The sequence below is a fragment of the Ranitomeya variabilis genome, chromosome 5, assembly GCF_051348905.1.
Source record: "Ranitomeya variabilis isolate aRanVar5 chromosome 5, aRanVar5.hap1, whole genome shotgun sequence".
Taxonomy (NCBI): domain Eukaryota; kingdom Metazoa; phylum Chordata; class Amphibia; order Anura; family Dendrobatidae; genus Ranitomeya; species Ranitomeya variabilis.
In genome coordinates, this window is record NC_135236.1 from 671396857 (window position 1) to 671419561 (window position 22705).

Consider the following 22705-nt stretch of genomic DNA (forward strand, 5'->3'; position numbering starts at 1 on the left):
ATTATATACAGGAGATGCCCAGGTTATACCAGCTGTACATATATAATTATATACAGGAGATGCCCAGGTTAATACCAGCTGTACATATATAGCTATATACAGGAGATGCCCAGGTTATACCAGCTGTACATATATAATTATTTACAGGAGATGTCCAGGTTGTACCAGCTGTACATATATAATTATATACCGGAGATACCTAGGTTATACCGGCAGTACATATATAATTGTATACAGGAGATGCCCAGGTTATACCGGCAGTACATATATAGTTATATACAGAGGATGCCCAGGTTATACCAGCTGTACATATATAATTATATACAGGAGATGCCCAGGTTATACCGGCAGTACATATATAATTATATACAGAGGATGCCCAGGTTATATCGGCAGTACATATATAATTATATACAGGAGATGCCCAAGTTATACCAGCTGTACATATATAATTATATACAGGAGATACCCAGGTTATACCAGCTGTACATATATAATTATATACAGGAGATGCCCAGGTTATACCGGCAGTACATATATAATTATATACAGAGGATGCCCAGGTTATACCGGCAGTACATATATAATTATTTACAGAGGATGCCCAGGCTATATCGGCAGTACATATATAATTATTTACAGAGGATGCCCAGGTTATACCAGCTGTACATATATAATTATATACAGGAGATGCCCGGGTTATAACAGCTGTACATATATAAATATATACAGGAGATGCCCAGGTTATACCAGCTGCAGATATATAATTATATACAGGAGATGCCCAGGTAATACCAGCTGTACATATATAATTATATACAGGAGATGCCCAGGTTATACCAGCTGTACATATATAATTATATACAGGAGATGCCCAGGTTATACCACCTGTACATATATAATTATATACAGGAGATGCCCAGGTTATACCAGCTGTACATATATAATTATATACAGGAGATGCCCAGGTTATACCAGCTGTACATATATAATTATATACAGGAGATGCCCAGGTTAATACCAGCTGTACATATATAGCTATATACAGGAGATGCCCAGGTTATACCAGCTGTACATATATAATTATATACCGGAGATACCTAGGTTATACCGGCAGTACATATATAATTGTATACAGGAGATGCCCCGGTTATACCGGCAGTACATATATAGTTATATACAGAGGATGCCCAGGTTATACCAGCTGTACATATATAATTATATACAGGAGATGCCCAGGTTATACCGGCAGTACATATATAATTATATACAGAGGATGCCCAGGTTATATCGGCAGTACATATATAATTATATTCAGAGGATGCCCAGGTTATATCGGCAGTACATATATAATTATATACAGAGGATGCCCAGGTTATATCGGCAGTACATATATAATTATATACAGAGGATGCCCAGGTTATATCGGCAGTATATATATAATTATATACAGAGGATGCCCAGGTTATACCGGCAGTACATATATAATTATATACAGAGGATGCCCAGGTTATACCGGCAGTACATATATAATTATTTACAGAGGATGCCCAGGTTATATCGGCAGTACATATATAATTATATACAGAGGATGCCCAGGTTATATCGGCAGTACATATATAATTATATACAGAGGATGCCCAGGTTATATCGGCAGTATATATATAATTATATACAGAGGATGCTCAGGTTATACCGGCAGTACATATATAATTATATACAGAGGATGCCCAGGTTATACCGGCAGTACATATATAATTATTTACAGAGGATGCCCAGGTTATATCGGCAGTACATATATAATTATATACAGAGGATGCCCAGGTTATATCGGCAGTACATATATAATTATATACAGAGGATGCCCAGGTTATATCGGCAGTACATATATAATTATATACAGAGGATGCCCAGGTTATATCGGCAGTACATATATAATTATTTACAGTGGATGCCCAGGTTATATCGGCAGTACATATATAATTATATACAGAGGATGCCCAGGTTATATCGGCAGTACATATATAATTATATACAGAGGATGCCCAGGTTATATCGGCAGTACATATATAATTATATACAGAGGATGCCCAGGTTATATCGGCAGTACATATATAATTATATACAGGAGATGCCCAGGTTATACCGGCAGTACATATATAGTTATATACAGAGGATGCCCAGGTTATACCAGCTGTACATATATACGGTAATTTTATACAGGAGATGCCCAGGTTATATCGGCAGTACATATATTATTATATACAGAGGATGCCCAGGTTGTGAGGAGTAGATATTATCTTTCTTTGATCAGAACTTTCTGTTTCATTCAGTCACCGGAAGAAACACATATTTGTTCATAAGAAGAACTGTACTTCCTGCACATATAAGAACGCCGACACCAGATGAGGCCACACACACTTATGTTCTTTTTTTACTGTTCTCCCCTCTGTGCACATTAGTGACCAGATGATCTGCCAAATCTTGGGGGTGGATCAATGACATTTCTCTTTACATTTTCATCCGGTCTGAAAAGAAGAAAATGTAATTAAAATGCAGCCACGTAATTAGCGGAGGAGCCGCGTGACTACAGATGGGCGCGTCTCCCAGAATTCATCCGAATTGGTTTTACAACAGTCTGGGCTCCAGGCTGAGGTCCTGAAGAAGAGGATATATGTGATGTGAGACTTAGTGATTGATGTTCCAGCCTTTTCCAACTTCTGGTCTCTCGATCTCACTTCTGAGATATTATGAACATTGATTCCTTCGAGGTCTGGTTAATACCAACCAATGTTTCTCATCACCTTAATTAAAACACACCTTGGTAATTAGCTCACAAAGCCTGGTTAGATTGTGAGCCCCAATGGGGGCGGCAGACTTGCAGTACAGGGGAAAGTATGATATAATACTACATATCAGGGAGGGGAGTTAGGCGAGATGGAGAAAAGATGATGAGTTCTGTTTTGTCCACATTGAGTTTTAAGAAGCGTGGTGAAGGAAGGAGGACATGGCTGATAGATACTCTGGGATTCTGGACAGGAGAGAGGTGACGTCTGGACAAGAGAGGTAGATCTGAGTATCATCAGCATAGATGGTACTGGAAGCGATGGAATTTTAGGAGATGCCCAGGCCAAAAGTATAGATGGAGAAGGAGAAGAGTAGGGGTCCCAGAACAGAGCCTTGAGGGACTCTGACCCAGACAGGGCCGGGTGAGGAGGTAGTGTGGGAGTGGGAGGCACTAAATGTACGGTTGGAGAGGTATGAGAAGATCCAGGAGAGGGCGAGGTCTTTGATGCCAAGAGAGGATTTGTAGTAGGAGGCAGTGGTCAACTGTGTCGAAGGCAGAGGACAGGTCTAGAAGGAGGAGTATTGAGTATAGTCTTTTAGCTTTGGCAGTAAGTCCTTAGTAATTTTGGACAGGGTATTTTCGGTGGGATGTTGGGGATGGAAGACAGATTGTAGGTTGTCAAAGAGTAGGTTAAATGAGAGATAGGAGGAAAGTTCAGCATGGACATGGTGTTCGAGGAGTTTGGAGGTGAACGGGAGCAGTGATATGGGTCAATAGCTGGACGTAGAGTTTGGATCAAGGGATGGCTTCTTAAGGGTAGATGTCATAGTGGCAAGTTTGAAAGCAGAGGGGAAGGTAAAAGAGGTTAACGATAGGTTGAAGAGATGGGTTAAAGCTGGGATAAGCCTGGTGGTGAGGTTAGGGAGAAGGTGGGATGGGATGGAGTAAAGTGAACAAGTGGTGAGGTGCAATTTGGAGAAGAGATGAGTGAGGTCTCCTTCAGTGATGGTGGGGAGGAAGGTTGTGGGGGAGGAGCAGTGGTCTTTTACACTTAGGGGATGTGGTGTGTGGTGGATGGGCAGTAAAGACTTGCCTTGCTTGGTCAACCTTACTTTTTAAATGTGTGGTGAAGTCTTCTCCAGAGATGAGGGTGGTCAGATGGAGCAGTGGAGGGCGGGGGAGGAAATTACAAGTTTTTAATAACTGTGGGATAAAGAAGATACGAGGGCTGTGAAGTCGTGTAGTTTAGCAGAGATGAGGGCTCATTTGCAGGTGAAAGTGGCTGTTTCGAATGCGGTGAAGTCTTCTTGAGAATGTGTTTACCTCCAACGATGCTCCGTAACCCCGGATACTTGTCAAAGCTTTTTAGTGAGGTTGTTGTGCCAGGGTTGTCTGTTGATTCTTCGTACTCTGCCAAGCAAGAGAGGGATGACAGAGCCAATAGCTGATGCCAGTGTAGTGTAGAAAACAGTGGCACTGTCTGCATCATGGAGTGAAGATGTGGAGGACAGTGGTCGAATAGAGTCAGACAGCGTCTGAGTAACTAGATGTGTGAGGTTTCTTTAGGAGTGTGCTAGTTTCTGATCATGGAGGACAGGTGAGGAGGACAGGGATTAGAAAGTGAGTAGATGGGAGGAAAAGTGAGGTTAGATAGGAGCAGATTTTGATGAAGATAGGTCTAATGCGTATGATCAAACAAGGGTATACCAGCTAAGCGTCTATCCTAAGTTGTCAAAACACTACCTGAGTCAGAACCGCAGTCATGGGATGAGATGCAACAACTACCTGTCCATGAAAACCTGCCTTGTTAAATGGTGACATTGAAGAGAACATGGACAAGACACAACCTGAGGGTTACATCAAAGAGGGTGAAGAGAATCTCATTGACAAACCACTAAAATTCTCTCTATGGTTGTAAACTATTGCCAAGAGCGCGGATCACCAAAATGAGCAAAGTATTATTGGAAGAAGAATATAAAAGAGGTCAAGCAGATCCATGTATATACAGAAAATGTACAGAAGGAAAGTGGATGTATATTCTCTTACATGTGGACGATGTGATTACGGTTCATCAAGAGGAAACGGAAATTGCAAAGATGAATAAAATTCTGAATCAGCATTGGAAATGGGACATCTTATCTAGGAATCCAGGTCCAAAGAGAAGAAGATGGACGGCTTCTCCTCAACCAAAATGCAAAAATCAACTCAGTTCAGAATCAGATTGGAATGTCAGAAGTCGAAGGTAAATCAACCCCAAAGGAACCATCCTAGTGACAGACAGGCAGTGAGGGCACGTCTCTACACTGCAACTATGAAGACAGTACAGAGATTAATCCGCTGCCAACAATAATAAACAGTGATGTCAGAGTACAGGGATAATGCACACAGTGATGTCACAGTACAGAGATAATGCACACAGTGATGTCACAGTACAGGGATAATGCACACAGTGATGTCACAGTACAGGGATAATGCACACAGTGATGTCAGAGTACAGGGATAATGCACACAGTGATGTCACAGTACAGGGATAATACACACAGTGATGTTACAGTACAGGGATAATACACACAGTGATGTTACAGTACAGGGATAATACACACAGTGATGTCACAGTACAGGGATAATACACACAGTGATGTTACAGTACAGGGATAATGCACACAGTGATGTCACAGAACAGGGATAATACACACAGTGATGTTACAGTACAGGGATAATACACACAGTGATGTCACAGTACAGGGATAATACACACAGTGATGTTACAGTACAGGGATAATACACACAGTGATGTTACAGTACAGGGATAATACACACAGTGATGTCACAGTACAGGGATAATACACACAGTGATGTTACAGTACAGGGATAACACACAAAGTGATGTCACAGTATAGGGATAATACACACAGTGATGTCACAGTACAGGGATAATACACACAGTGATGTTACAGTACAGGGATAATACACACAGTGATGTCACAGTACAGGAATAATACACACAGTGATGTTACAGTACAGGGATAATACACACAGTGATGTCACAGTACAGGGATAATACACACAGTGATGTTACAGTACAGGGATAATGCACACAGTGATTTCACAGTACAGGGATAATACACAAAGTGATGTCACAATATAGGGATAATACACACAGTGATGTCACAGTACAGGGATAATATACACAGTGATGTTACAGTACAGGGATAATGCACACAGTGATGTCACAGTATAGGGATAATACACACAGTGATGTCACAGTACAGGGATAATACACACAGTGATGTTACAGTACAGGGATAATACACACAGTGATGTCACAGTACAGGGATAATACACACAGTGATGTTACAGTACAGGGATAATGCACACAGTGATGTTGCAGTACAGGGATAATGCACACAGTGATGTTACAGTACAGGGATAATACACACAGTGATGTTACAGTACAGGGATAATGCACACAGTGATGTCACAGTATAGGGATAATGCACACAGTGATGTCACAGTACAGGGATAATACACACAGTGATGTCACAGTACAGAGATAATGCACACAGTGATGTCACAGTACAGAGATAATACACACAGTGATGTCACAGTATAGGGATAATACACACAGTGATGTCACAGTACAGGGATAATACACACAGTGATGTTACAGTACAGGGATAATGCACACAGTGATGTCACAGTACAGGGATAATGCACACAGTGATGTTACAGTACAGGGATAATACACACAGTGATGTCACAGTACAGGGATAATGCACACAGTGATGTCACAGTACAGGGATAATACACACAGTGATGTCACAGTATAGAGATAATACACACAGTGATGTTACAGTACAGGGATAATACACACAGTGATGTCACAGTATAGGGATAATGCACACAGTGATGTCACAGTACAGGGATAATACACACAGTGATGTCACAGTACAGAGATAATGCACACAGTGATGTCACAGTATAGGGATAATGCACACAGTGATGTCATAGTACAGAGATAATACACACAGTGATGTCACAGTACAGGGATAATACACACAGTGATGTTACAGTACAGGGATAATACACACAGTGATGTTACAGTACAGGGATAATACACACAGTGATGTCACAGTACAGGGATAATACACACAGTGATGTTACAGTACAGGGATAATGCACACAGTGATGTCACAGAACAGGGATAATACACACAGTGATGTTACAGTACAGGGATAATACACACAGTGATGTCACAGTACAGGGATAATACACACAGTGATGTTACAGTACAGGGATAATACACACAGTGATGTTACAGTACAGGGATAATGCACACAGTGATGTCACAGTACAGGGATAATACACACAGTGATGTTACAGTACAGGGATAACACACAAAGTGATGTCACAGTATAGGGATAATACACACAGTGATGTCACAGTACAGGGATAATACACACAGTGATGTTACAGTACAGGGATAATACACACAGTGATGTCACAGTACAGGAATAATACACACAGTGATGTCACAGTACAGGGATAATACACACAGTGATGTCACAGTACAGGGATAATGCACACAGTGATGTTACAGTACAGGGATAATACACACAGTGAAGTTACAGTACAGGGATAATGCACACAGTGATGTCACAGTATAGGGATAATGCACACAGTGATGTCACAGTACAGGGATAATACACACAGTGATGTCACAGTACAGAGATAATGCACACAGTGATGTCACAGTACAGAGATAATACACACAGTGATGTCACAGTATAGGGATAATACACACAGTGATGTCACAGTACAGGGATAATACACACAGTGATGTTACAGTACAGGGATAATGCACACAGTGATGTCACAGTACAGGGATAATGCACACAGTGATGTCACAGTACAGGGATAATACACACAGTGATGTCACAGTACAGGGATAATGCACACAGTGATGTCACAGTACAGGGATAATACACACAGTGATGTCACAGTATAGAGATAATACACACAGTGATGTTACAGTACAGGGATAATACACACAGTGATGTCACAGTATAGGGATAATGCACACAGTGATGTCACAGTACAGGGATAATACACACAGTGATGTCACAGTACAGAGATAATGCACACAGTGATGTCACAGTATAGGGATAATGCACACAGTGATGTCATAGTACAGAGATAATACACACAGTGATGTCACAGTACAGGGATAATGCACACAGTGATGTCACAGTATAGGGATAATGCACACAGTGATGTCATAGTACAGAGATAATACACACAGTGATGTCACAACCTTTTTTTTATAGAATAGAGCTAATTAAAAGCTCTATGGTCCCAATGCAAAATCTGTATGGGGTCCCCACCAACCATATGACATTTATAATACTGGGGTCTTCCTATATGACAGAGGGGCCTTTTGGCCCCCGCAGATGCTAATTCTGCAACTCTGTAGCCTTATCACTGAAATTTGCACCTCTTTTGCCAATGTAGGAGCTGAACCCCAGGCGTTCCCCTCAATTGTCGCCCTCCAGTTCTAGGCAGTCAGTTTTTTTCAGGATTTCTAGACCACTAGGTGGCAGTCTATAAGAGCTTGGCGGCATTAACCCTTCGTTACCCTTTCTCCTTAATGCCAGGAAGAGACGATCCCTCGGCAAATTAGGATGAGATTGTGATAATTCCACTCACATGAGTCTCAGATAAGTTCCCAGCCCACCGCAGCCGCTTGTCATTTCATGTGGCAGGATACAGCAGAGCTGACGGTGCGCCGTGCCTGTCAGCTGCCCGGAGGATGATGATGACGGCCGCGGAGGGGCTCAAGGGCTACAACGACCCGGACAAGTCACTATTCAAGGCAAGTGCTATTCATTCTAGCTAGCCCTCCTGCGTGTGACTCCGTGCTTAAAGGGGAACCCCAACTTTTGACATTGTCTATTAATTTTCAACATCTCCGCTTGCTGTCAGTGAATTGAAAACCGTTCTTCTTTCCATCCCAAACCTCTACAGACTTGATATTTCTCACAGCTGAGGGTTTGTTACCATTGCATCCAGTGTGAACAGTCCTATGGTAGCTAAACACATCAGCGGTGCTGATAGTTTGTTACAATGTATCAGTGCAGGTAAAATGCATCGGCTCACAGCTGAGGGTTTGTGACACTGTCTCGGTGCAGGTAAGAAAGATGTTTTTTTTTTTTTTGTTTCCTATGTCTCTGCTTTCTAGCTTGAACAGAACCTAATAGAAGTGTAAGCTCTTGTGCCAGCAGGTGGCGGTATTGCGGCACTATATATATGAAGTCAGGTCCCCTCTATTGTCGTAGTACCGGCCCTTTAAATATGCTGCTTTATTTTACCATCTCCATTGCCTGAATAGTGATAAAATATGGCCTGCTTATCTTCAGCTCCAGAAAGCCCACCCAACACGGCCCCCCAGAACTTATTTTTAGGTTTTTTTTCCTAAGTCAATCATTCCTTAAAGGGACGGCGCCAAATTGCTAATTCCTTTTGGATTTGATTTTCTGGGAATGCGTAAATGTGCGAGACCTACGGATCGGGTTCACAGAAGTGAGGGTAACATTGTGGGGTACAGAGGAGCCCCTCTGCCACATAGGAAGACACCCGTATTATAAATGGTACATAACCAATGGGGGCACATTTGTAGATTTTTCTTAGGGGCCGAGATCCTGGATGAGCTCCCTTTAAGAGAGGATTGATCAGTAACCAATATAATATTGTAATAAAATAATGCCGCCATCATGTCGTTCCCTTTAAGTGCCTACGACATCTTCTCGCCGCTCCCTAAAATAGTTGTGAATCCTGGGCAATAAACAATAATAATTGTGCCATTTGGTATAGTGATGGCGGGCCGTGACTGGGGAGGGGCCGAGCTCTGCTGATTTACATAAGTCTCACACTTCGTCTCCTTCCTTCATTACTTATTGACTTGTGATGTTGGGAAACCGTCAGACCTCAGTGAGGCGTTGGTCGAGCCGGTGCCTCCTGCCAACCTGGGGATGGGCAGGTAACTCCGCGGAGCTCAGTCTATCACCTGCAACCAAAGAGATGGAGAAGGAGAGCAGTGGTAACGATGGCGGCGTGGACAACCCCACATTCCAGGTCACAACAACGCGTCACCAATGTAACATATGGACATTTACTTTCAGGAAAAAGGGGCACTATGTTTATATATTCTGGGAAATTAGGGTCATTGGCCCCTTATGTACCCATCTAGGGTTTTTATTTATAGGGTTATTCCCAAAATATCAAGTTTTCCCCTTTCCATTGGATTGAATTTTCACTTTTGTAAGGAGACTATATGGCTGCTTTATTTCGGTACTTTTTGGTCTGCGATGAGTTCACTTTATGGCTGCATTATTTGAACGCTGCATGGTCTGATAAGTGTTCACTGTGTGATACTTTTATATAGCGCATTATATAGCTCTATTATTTGGGCACTCTATGGTATCAGTTTGTTTTCACTGTTGTGTACTTTGTAAGGAGACTATATGGCTCCTTTATTTGGGCTCTTTTTGTTCTGCAATGTGTTCACTATATGGCCGCATTATTTGAACGCTGCATGGTCTGATAAGTGTTCATTGTGTGATACTTTTATATAAGGCATTATATAGCTGTATTATTTGGGCACTCCATGTATCAGTTTATTTTCACTGTTGGGTACTTTGTAAGGAGACTATATGGCTGCTTTATTTGGGCACTTTTTGTTCTGCAATGTGTTCACTATATGGCTGCATTATTTGGACACCACATGGTCTGTTATGTGCTCAATGTGATTCTTTTATGTAGGGCATTATATAACTATTATTTGGACACTCTATGGTATCAGTTTGCTTTCACTGTTGGGTACTTTGTAAGGAGACCATATGGCTGCATTTTTTGGATACCACATGGTCTGTTATGTGTTCACTGTGATTCTTTTATGTAGGACATTATATAGCTGTATTATTTGGGCACTCTAATGTATCAGTTTGTTTTCACTGTTGGGTACTTTGTAAGAATACTGTATGGCTGTTTTATTTGAGTACTTTTTGGTGTGCAACTTGTTCACTATTTGGCTGCATTATTTGAACACTACATGGTCTGTTATGTGATCATTTTGTGATACTTTTATATAGGGCATTATATAGAGGTATTATTTGGGCACTGTATGGTATCAGTTTGTTTTCACTGTTGGGTACTTTGTAAGGGGACTATATGGCTGCTTTATGTAGGCACTGTTTGTTTTGTTATGTGTTCAATAGATGGCGGCATTATTTGGGCACTGTGCTTCATCAGAGAAAATAAATTTGCAGGAAACAAGGAATCAGACTGCGATTTTGCTGAAGAACACGACCATGAATAAAGAATGAGATCTAAGCCTCCCCCAAGAGCAACTTCTCCCAATAATCCAGGAACAATTGGTGATGAACGAGGCTTTTTCCAGCATGACAGAGACCATGTCATAAGCAAAAAGTGATAATGAAGAGGCTCAGGAAGCAAAACATTGACATTTTGGGTCAATTCTGCAAACATTTACAAAAGTCTTGAATGCAGCCTGAAACTGAGGAAGAAAAAAAAGATGCTGCAAAAGCAGATAAACAATACAGAGGAAAAAAAGTCTAAAAGTAAAGGGTGCACTACAAGAACCAGAGATATAATCGAAAATAAGATTAGTGCAAAACAGAGCTCTTTCCTCTGATCTGGCTATTCTGCACCAGCAGAATAGTGAGTGCAGCTCTGGAGTATAATACAGGATGTAACTCAGAATCAGTAATGTAATGTATGTACACAGTGACTGCACCAGCAGAATAGTGAGCGCAGCTCTGGGGTATAATACAGGATGTAACTCAGGATCAGTAATGTAATGTATGTACACAGTGACTGAACCAGCAGAATAGTGAGCGCAGCTCTCGGGTATAATACAGGATGTAACTCAGGATCAGTAATGTAATGTATGTACACAGTGACTGCACCAGCAGAATAGTGAGTGCAGCTCTGGGGTATAATACAGGATGTAACTCAGGATCATTAATGTAATGTATGTACACAGTGACTGCACCAGCAGAATAGTGAGTGCAGCTCTGGGGTATAATACATGATGTAACTCAGGATCAGTAATGTAATGTATGTACACAGTGACTGCACCAGCAGAATAGTGAGTGCAGCTCTGGGGAATAATACAGCATGTAACTCAGGATCAGCAATGTAATGTATGTACACAGTGACTGCACCAGCAGAAGAGTGCAGCTCTGGAGTATAATACAGGAGGTAACTCAGGATCAGTAATGTAATGTATGTACACAGTGACTGCACCAGCAGAATAGTGAGTGCAGCTCTGGGGGATAATACAGGATGTAACTTAATCTGCTTTTAGCCTATAAAATGCTCATTCATCGGGTAAAATTAACTTTTGAGCAGCATGATAGATCCTTGTTCTCGGCAGTGCATCATCCTGTGTAAACAAGACTCGCACTGCCAAGCACTATGGCAGCCTGTGCTCGCTGAGGGATCCATCACAGATCACTCTGTGCACATTGTTTACTGCGGTTTTTCTGTATAAATAGACTGTTATGCAACCACCGATCAGTAAAGGTTCACACTGCAGTCAGTTATTGCTGCCGGCTTCTTTCACACTTCCGTCGGTACGGGGCCATCACAAAGCGTCGGCGCGACGTACCGACGGACAGTGGTGATTTTTTGCACAACGTGGGCAGCGGACGCAGTGTTTCAACTCGTCCGCTGCCCATTGTGAAGTCCCAGGGAGGAGGGGGTGGACTTCCGGTGCGCCTGCGCAGTTCAAAATGCAAGACCTGACGTACGAAAAAACGTTCCCTTGAACGTTTTTTCGCTACGACGGTCCGCCAAATACCGACGCATCCAGTGCACAACGTATGGAACGTGTGGCCATAAGTCGCGATGTGTCGGTAATACAAGTCTATGGGGAAAAAACGCATCCTGTGGGCAACTTTGCAGTATGCGTTTTTTCTCCAAAACGACGCATTGCGACGGAGGTCAAGCGACGCAAGTGTGAAAGTAGCCTAAATGGATTTTTACTCCCATATAGAATATGTACAGATCCTGCAATGTGTGAAGTTATTGCACAATGGCCTGGGGCTGGCATGGGGGCTGGCCTGGGGGCTGGTACAGATTTCGTTTTGATCTGATTAATGCTTCCTGAAATTGTCCCTTGGTGTCAGCTCTGCAATCGTTAATCATTATAATAAACCTCGGAGCTGGCGCTCCTCACTGCGAATCCTGTGTATCCCGGAGAGGTAACGGGAAGCGCCCATGTCCTACTGCAAAATCTGTCTCTGGCTACACCACCAGCCGAGTGCCAATATTAGATTCCTACTAGGGATGGGCCCTTTTCACTCCAAGGCCCCAAAAAGCGTTGACTTTTCTGTTACCGGTTAGAGCAGGAAGAGCAGCTCTGGAGCACAAACTGCAGCTGTAACAAGTAAGAGCGGAATGTTTAGGAATCCGTAAAACACCCACCGAATATGTAATATGGTTCCATTTGGCGCCAGCGGCCCGTTGACCTCTAATCAAAGTTCCTTCATTTTGACAGGTAGAAGATGTTAATCATTATAACATCACATCTTCATCTGATACAAAACTCCCCGGCCAAGAAAAGACGAAAATCAGTCAGAGCGACAAGGACAGGAACAAGCTGGCGTATACGGTGACGGACGTGCCCTCCTGGTACTTGTGCATCTTCCTAGGCATTCAGGTAATGGGGGTCGACGTTACCCTTAAAATGGTCGACCAAGCCGATGGCGGCCATCTTAGTTGGCAGCCATTTTTCTCATTGACTTTTTTTCTCCCTGCTTTCGCAGCATTACTTGACCGCCCTCGGAGGGATTGTTGCTATTCCATTGATCCTATCCAAAGACTTGTGCTTGACCTACGACCCCTTGACCCAAAGTCACCTAATCAGCACCATCTTTTTCGTCTCTGGGATTTGTACTCTACTGCAGGTTCTCTTCGGGGTCAGGTAAGTTCATAGAAGAGACGGCGCCATCCCTGTCCACGTATCATAGCTCTAATCCATTCACTTCAATGGGGCTGAGTTGTAATACCAGAAACAACCCATCGCTAGGGGTGGCGCTATTTGCTAAGGAAAGCGGCCATGTTTTTTTTTCCAATTCAGGACAACCCCTTTATGACCAAGTCATCTTGGATGGTTTAGGGGACAGGAAACGGGGGCTTTCTGGGCGACAGGCCTCCTTGTTGGTGGCGTTATGGGGGCGGTTTCGGAAGGCGTTGTCAACTTTGAGCAACTCCACTTGACAGATTATTCAAGAGAAAAGATGTGAAACGCCTTATTGGATTATTGGCGGACATGTTTGTTATGTCTTCCCTCCCATCACAACGAATCACAGCGCAGCTTTCATCTTTCCTAAGCCCTCTCAGAAATGAAAGCTGCACCGTGATTGGTTGCTATGGACAATCTGCTGACATGATTTGGCGCTCGTTCTGGCATTTTAGTATTTCACTGTTTTACAACCGTAAACATACACACATATATATATTTTACTCATCAAGTCATAAAAATAGATAAATGACAGATATGTTATGCTGCAAAATAACAAAATGGAGCGTCCTCTTATCTCCTGTTATCTGCTGTGTCTGAGAGAGACCGTCCTTACAGATATTTAATGTTTCACTCCCCTGGTTTGCCGCAAGGTCATTAACTGATGAAGAAAAATCCGACAAGGAAAAACAGGAGTTACTGGATGACATATTATAGGCCCGAGGCATCAAAAGTGTTGGGAAACTAGGCCTCGTTGCCCATAGCAACCAATAAAAACACAAAATAAAAGCTCAGGTCTGGTTGCTATGGACAACAAGATCGACTCTTCTGGCCACACCGCTTGCAAACTTTCACCACACCTCCTTCATGCCCCCTTAATATGCGTTCAAGGGACCGCCAAAGTCTGAAAAACAAAGGTTTCCTGGAAATTTGCTAACTCTCTCCAGGAATCAGGGAGGCCTCAACTTTATCTGGGAGCCTTCATATATCTCAGGAGATTAGGCAAATATCATGATGTTCCAAAAAATGTCTATACTCAGAATATCTCTTTAAGAAAACAGATAAGTACTGTAGATGTAAAGTAATGTTGGGGTCGCTTACCCGATGTTCGGTCTCTTATAGGTTACCAATCTTACAAGGAGGAACTTTTGCCTTCTTGACCCCAACCCTTGCCATGTTATCGCTTCCCAAGTGGAGATGCCCAGAATGGACCCAAAATGCCAGCCTCGTGAATGCAACGTCGCCAGAATTTGTGGAAGTTTGGCAATCACGGTTACGGGAGGTAATGTGGTATAAGACTCTGACCAGATGGAAAAATCATGGTCCAAACTGAAAATTTCATGCATTATATCAGATATTATACTCCAGAGCTGCACTCACTATTCTGCTGGTGCAGTCACTGTGTACATACATTACATTACTGATCCTGAGTTACATCCTGTATTATACTCCAGAGCTGCACTCACTATTCTGCTGGTGCAGTCACTGTGTACATACATTACTGATCCTGAGTTACATCCTGTATTATACTCCGGAGCTGCACTCACTATTCTGCTGGTGCAGTCCTTGTGTACATACATTACTGATCCTGAGTTACATCCTGTATTATACCCCAGAGCTGCACTCACTATTCTGCTGGTGCAGTCACTGTATACATACATTACTGATCCTGAGTTACATCATGTATTATACCCCAGAGCTGCACTCACTATTCTGCTGGTGCAGTCACTATGTACATACATTACATTACTGTTCCTGAGTTACCTCCTGTATTATACTCCGGAGCTGCACTCACTATTCTACTGGTACTTATACATGGCAGCTGTAGATCAGGTACCTCCAGTCAGTAGAGATGGTTGCCAGTCTGCTATACGTTTTCCCTTCTTTAATCATTATGGTATTGATCACGCCTCCACCAGTTAGACATACAATGTGAACAGCGTCGTACACCCGCCGTGCAGTAATGGAATTCAGTTATTACAACTAAGGAAACTTGTGACAAAGTCCAGAGTCCGTTCTTCAATACGAAAACATCATGAATGATCTTGATATTTCTGTGAGTTTGGTCATCACCGGTCTATAAACACAAGTAATACTAATGATTTATTGGGTTCAACGTCCACTAGGCGGCACTAGTGAGAAACTTTTCTTATACGCCGTTAGCTAATTTTTACACTTTTTTTTTCCCCTATGGAATGATGCCAATTAGTCTCCATACACAGCCGGACCCTCCCCCAAAGTTGCAGATAAATGTTTCTCCATACGGCGACCACTGAACATCTCCCTCGTTCTGTCTCGTCTGTTGTTGTCGTTGAGCTTTTGGCTTTTTGTGCAAATTGGGGTCATTTTGTCACTAAACTTTCACGTTGTAGGCAAAATAAAGCGGTACCACTCAGTTTCACAGCATAGTGTAAAGCGAGATGGTTTAAATTGGATTCTACAGATGCTGTACTGACATCTAGTGGCCAATGTGAAGACTGCAGCGATTCAAATTTTTCATTTTTTTACATATTTATATTATAAATGTAATGTTTTTAAAAAATATATATATATTACATAGACATTTTAATGAACTATATAATCTCCTATTTTTCCAGGTTCAAGGAGCCATTATGGTCGCGTCCTGCTTCCAAATCCTAGTTGGATTTTCCGGATTGATTGGCTTCCTTATGAGATTCATTGGACCCTTAACGATCGCTCCTACGATTACGCTCATCGCTCTCCCCCTCTTCGAGTCTGCTGGTAACGACGCGGGAACCCACTGGGGGATATCCATCATGTAAATAACTAAGAAAAAAAAAATCCAAATAAAATTAAAGATCTGAGCCTGATTTTCAGGTTACTCTGTATTTTATTGTGGAGTTCCCCTTTAAATATTGATTTCTTCACTTCTTGTCTTCCAGGACAACTTTCTTCATCATATTGTTTTCCCAATACTTACGGAACATTCCTCTCCTTATCCCGTACTACTCAAAAAGTAACCGGAAGTGGCAGTACTCCAGAACATATGTCTTCCAGATCTTTCCGGTAATGTCTTATGATTTTATCTATACAGCCCAGATTTAAAGGGGTTGTCCATCTCCACCTTTTCCGATAATTTTTTTTTTCTTCTTAAATACTTTTGGCTAAAAATAATTTTTACCATTAGGTCTCTTTACAAAAAAAAATGCTTTTTATTGTCTCTGAGCTGTACTGTCTATCACTGAGTGCAGAATGAGTTAACTGAGGATCCATCAGTGAGCTCATTCTGACAGTCCAATGGGTGTGGATCCATATTCCTTACTTCTTCCATCTTTTCTGCTTAAGGTTCTTCTTGGCATTTCCATTTCTTGGTTGATCTGTTACATTCTCACCATCACCAATGTCTTCCCAACCAAGCCCGAGACTTATGGGTATTTCGCTCGTACCGACGTCAAAGGGGATGTCTTGTTTCGGGCTCCGTGGTTCCGCTTTCCGTATCCAGGTAAGAAACATTTCACATGTGTCATGTTTGTGTATTATGACGTTCTGCAGCAGCTGAGGTCATATTATTATGACTGCATACACTATATATAACCTATCTTTGACTTCATTGTTAGGTGTACCAGCCTCGCAATGGTGCGGTGTGGAAATCTTTGATAATTGTACGGCTCTGTGCTCCTGTCTTTTTGCTCCTCATCAGGGCAAGATAAGAAAAATGGCTATATTGAGTCAGGGCTCTTTAGGGTGTTTTTTTGGTTCCATTTATCCCATTTCTTTATGATATGACTGGATATCGAGTCTTTTTTTGCCAGGTTTCTTTTCTTAGACCCCTGGTTTTCATATCTTGCACTGATGAGGTCTAACAAGCCTGGAACAGACCTCTTCTTCTACTTCTATATGTAAATAGTGGACGGCACAAAACTGAGACTCTAAATTAATGGCGTCTCCAGGTGACAAAAAATTATCACCTATTAAGATAAATGACATATAGAATGATGAGGCTTTGACTAATAAAGGAGGTTTTTTGGAGGGAGGGACCTAGTTAAAGGGCAGCACACTGGTAAAGGGCATTGTTGAGAGTACCTTCTATTAGTCAGTATATGACATCAAACTATGGCAGTCTTTGTCTTTTAGGCCAATGGGGTACGCCTACCGTCAGTCTGGAGGGCGTGTTTGGGATCCTGGCCGGAGTCATCTCATCCATGGTGGAGTCGGTGGGTGATTACCATGCGTGCGCACGACTTTCTGGGGCACCACCCCCACCGAAGCATGCCATTAACAGAGGAATTGGTATAGAAGGGATCGGTTGCTTACTGGCCGGGGCATGGGGCACCGGGAATGGGACCACATCGTACAGTGAGAATGTCGGCGCCCTGGGAATCACAAAGGTAAGTGTTCTCGCACTATTGTTCCGATCCGAATTAGAAATGGAACATTGATTCTAAAGAGGAATTCCAACCAGCAACACTGGTCGGTCCGATTGCCAAAAGTGATGACCCCCTAATCATCTTTACTCCAAATTAGAAGACCAAGAGAAGTTTGGATGGAGTGGTGATCGAGCAAGCAATACGATGTTGATCATTGTCTTCCAGGTTGGGAGCCGGATGGTGATCATTACCGGCGGGGTACTGATGCTCCTCTTGGGCGTGTTCAGTAAAATCGGTGCTGTTTTTGCTACTATCCCAACTCCGGTGATCGGTGGGATGTTTCTGGTGATGTTTGGAGTAATAGCTGCTGTCGGGATGTCCAATTTGCAGGTAAATGATATCGCTTTCACATATGGAGGTCAACTGATTTGTTCCCGTATACTCATACACCTTTAGTCTGGTAAGCCAAAAGTAGCGCCATCTGCAGGAAATAGTCCTAGAGTCATCCAATAGTCTGTAAGTTTGATCCTGCCGTCCTGTTAGTCTGTGTTTCTGTCTCACGCTGTGACTGTACATAAATAGCAAAAGGGGCCCTGCACTGTTCCTAGGGCTAGGGCCCTAACTATCCCTGCTCTCAAAGGTACCTCTAAAGGTGAGGAGGCTTGGGTCACCAGCCTTACTGTTCTCCCCTTCCCCAGGAGGTCTGAGACAGAAATGCTAATGTATAAACGCATAAGACAAACAGAGATAACAGAAGGCAACTAACATATAAACACTCACCCAAAGGAAGAAAGGGATAAAGGGATGGATAGAAATGTACAAACCAAATGGGAATAGGACAATGAGGAAAGCATACACCCAAAAACAGCATGCAACAATCTCCAGCAGCAACGATGACCTCCAACTCAGCACAGAGACTCCAAGGAGCTAGGAAGTAAAACTTTAACTGGCAAGGAAGAGAAGGTCTGGCCAGATTTTACAGGGAGAGGAAATGACCAGGTCAGGATCAACTGTGAGATGGAGATGCACGTTTCTAACCAGCATAGGATGTGTCGTTAACCTTTTCAGCATGAAAGAAAATTAAATCCATTGAATATGAAAGACAAACACACAGGCTAAATGGAAGATCTGCGATTCACAATAAATAGTGATCTTCTAACCCCAGATCTCCAAGGAGGATGTGACATTCTGTCCTCGTCTTTCAGTTATATGACTGCAGGATCCGGCTATACACAAGGTAATAGTTTTTCGAAATTAACATTTTTTGTGTTTTTATACTCGCAGTACGCTGACATGAATTCCTCCAGGAACATATTCATTATTGGTTTCTCTATATTCTGTGGCCTTTCTATCCCAAACTGGGTGAACAATAATGCAGAACTTCTGGAAACCGGTAAGAAGCAAAAGCTGACAATCGCTGTTTTTGAGGTGGCCATGCATGTTCATTCAATTAATATATACTCTCCCCCAACCAGCAGTGTTGCGTAAAAAGAAAGGTTGAACATGTTGGATGTCAACATGCTCCATCCTTTTTTTCTCATGGGGGAGGATTAGCCATCCGAGGTGTCTCGCAACGTCATACTCTTTTCCTAGAGAACATGTGCATGATGGGCTGAAGAGGAGGTGGGGTTGAAAAAAAAAAGAATCTTGGCTATGGGTTCAGTCCACGTCAGTGCCCTTGTTCATTAATTTTTTGGGGGGATATGGTCTTAATTCCATGGTAGACTACCTTACAGAGTATGGCAAAAAAGACTGGCTCCGTCGAAAAGAAGATAAACTGGAGTGTAAAGTTTCATCTTTTGGACTTCAATTTCGTAAACCCCGTCTTTCGGTAAATATAGTGGAAGTCCCTGACAAAGTCAGAAATGGGAGAATTGTCACGGTCTGAACCTGACCTAAGGTGTATGGGCGCCGTCACGTTTGGGATTGAATTGAACCCTACTGAATGAGTCCAGAATGGGGACATTCTCTTTTCCTTCTGTTGGGGTTCCAGGGCAATTTGTTGTTACATCAAGTAGAGTCAGATACGTCGATTACTTCTTATATTTCCATTTTTGACACAGGTATTCTTCAACTAGACCAAATCATCATGGTGCTGTTGACCACGGGAATGTTCGTCGGCGGGTTCCTTGGATTTTTCCTAGACAACACCATACCAGGTAATGATGGTCATCAAGCTAGAATGATCTCCAGAAGAGAAGATAGTCTATCTAAAACATGGACAACATCTAATACTGGGCAATCCATACTGTTTTTTTCTTCTTTCGATATATTCTCCTTTTCCTTCTCCACCATTTTTCCTCGAAACAAAGAATTTAGTAACAAGAGTCAAAGATGTTGGTTGTCAACACAATATAATATATGGAGGGTGTGCAAACGGACAATAGGAAGGACCAGATTCTGGGGCAAATTTAAGAAGGGAGAACAGGTAAGAGTTAGATTAGTGAGGTATTGAGCCAGTCGAGCACGCTTAAAACCAGGACTGTGGAGTCGGAGCCCATTTTGGTGGAGTCGGAGTCATTGAAATTGAGGCGGAGGTTTGGCTTATCGACCCCACAGCCCTGGCAGGGCTGTGGAGTCGTAGTCGTGGAGTCGGAGCCCATTTTGGTGGAGTCGGAATCTGTGTCATGGAAATTGATGAGTCGGAGGTTTGGCTTACCGACTCTGCTTAAAACCATGGATACTAGGAGCTCACCGGATTGTCCAAGGTAGTGCATTCAAGAGAACTGGAGCAGCACATGAGAAGTCTTGGAGATGAGAGTGGGAGGTTAGGATTATGGAGGATGTAAGTCTTAGGTCAATAGCGGAACGTAGAGTATTGGTAGGGTGGTAGACAGAGATGGGAGAAGAGATTTAGGGCAGTGCAGAACTGTGGAGAATGCACCACCACTCCTTACTTTCGATTCCTTCACTTGTCCTCTCTACCAGCTCTCCAAATATTGTTGAGCCGCAAGAAGAAAGACTCTTATAACATTCTCTACATGCCATTACTAATGCTTTGCCTGCTATTTAACAGCATAATGCCACCTTTTCTGCATATGTGAGAGCTTACTCTATGATGGAGCTCCATGTTCTTTTTCTTCTTCTCTGGACTCCCTCTACATTATTCCTTACGGTAAAAGTAAGGCTTGAGAACGTGAGGTGTTGACTGAAGTATCTTCCTTGCCTTTTGATTATGACTTGATAGGCACAAAAGAAGAAAGAGGAATAGCGTCATGGAACAAGGTCAATGTTGAAGCCGAGGAGAACTGCTCCGACATTGAAGACGTCTACGACCTTCCATTTGGCATCGGCACAAAATTCTGCACTTCTTCTTGGCTCCGATACATTCCTTTTTGTCCGAAACCCAGAAAACTACCTCTTGTCGATCATGAGAACAACCATTGTAATAGCTACACGGAAACTAACCACTGAATTATACCAAAGAGCCCTATAATCAAGGACAATCCACAACACATGAGTATGTTCAGGACCTTCTCAGGACCTCTTTCATTATGACTTGAGGACTGCAAACCTGGTTGTTGTAGACATTGGATGGCAATGGGCATCTTGTCACGGTTTTTCATATTTCCTCTTTTGTATACAACTGATGGGAACGGTCTCCCCATGGAAGGACCTCCAATTCTCCACTTCCAAGAGAATGGCCTACACGAAGTCATTTAGATTGAAGAACACATCTGAAGACCAATTATTTTCATGTATTGGTGCTAAGGAGAACAATATGATTCGTGAATTCATCACTTTTTTTTACGTCGCCGACGTTTTTCGAACAAAATGGATTCCTTTGAAAGGATGAAATATTCAGCACCAAAATCCTTGACTTGAAGACCTTCAGATAATGCAAAAGCCAAATACGACCTCAATTCGTGACCGAAGGGGGTGCTTTCCATCATCCCTTTCCTTCAGGTGAAAGCCTTGATCTGTCTTCCTGTTACATGCGTTCTCAATAACGGTCATTACGATACTGTGATTCTTCTTGTAAGGAGTTTATTAAACCATCTGTGCTGGAGAAACCTCCCGATCCAAGTCTCTTCTCCGGTGTTTATTGTTCAGATTAACGGAAGTCGTCATGGGTAGACCAGTAGCTTAGACCAGAAAGTCCGTACCTGCACGTAAACTGGTGTTAAACACAAGAGCTCAATGAAAGACTTCATTCCAAAGTCCCCGAGATTACGAGCATCTACGATTTCCATGACGTCTCCACCAACTGGGCGATGGCAGAATTGGTGGTGGCGAAAAGCATACGATTGAGTTAATTACATTTTGTTAAAGATCAGCCTTTTGTGGACATAGGGATGCCACCACAAAAATCATGTCTCCTATGAACACTAGCCCCAGGTTGGGTGTCATAGGACTACCTTCATGACAGGCACGGTGGTCTTCTGAAGACCCCTGGCCATCATGTGAACATATCGATGACTCGCGCTGTGCAGGCATCACAGGTGGACAGGTTAGCAGCTGCATCTGTTAAATGCAGATGATGGCTTAACACCGCCATCACATGCCGGAAAAGATGCGGGCGCACATTCAATGGAAATGTAATGC

The 22705-nt window shown here is 42.6% G+C and overlaps 2 protein-coding genes across 3 annotated transcripts in view; one reads left to right on the forward strand and one right to left on the reverse strand.

The window, feature by feature from the left end:
- Positions 1–15006, reverse strand: part of LOC143776927 (uncharacterized) — a 28938-nt gene extending 13932 nt beyond the window's left edge. Inside the window, exon 1 of the transcript XR_013215948.1 lies at positions 14934–15006. The gene's annotated coding sequence lies outside the window, so the exon portion shown is untranslated. The remainder of the gene's footprint in view (positions 1–14933) is intronic.
- LOC143776926 (solute carrier family 23 member 1-like) lies at positions 9765–22181 on the forward strand. Of its 2 annotated transcripts, none has more exons than XM_077266778.1 (12): positions 9765–9919; positions 13368–13529; positions 13636–13793; positions 14955–15114; positions 16430–16611; positions 16736–16859; positions 17139–17295; positions 17928–18181; positions 18386–18550; positions 19445–19553; positions 20224–20319; positions 21348–22181. In XM_077266778.1, exons 1-12 carry the CDS (start codon positions 9866–9868, stop codon positions 21572–21574), a joined length of 1848 nt encoding a protein of 615 aa, XP_077122893.1. In that variant the 5' UTR covers positions 9765–9865; the 3' UTR covers positions 21575–22181. The 2 variants fall into 2 exon arrangements, with proteins under 2 accessions (XP_077122893.1, XP_077122894.1); XM_077266779.1 differs by having other exon boundaries at positions 9767–9941.
- The last annotated feature ends 524 nt before the right edge of the window (positions 22182–22705 follow it).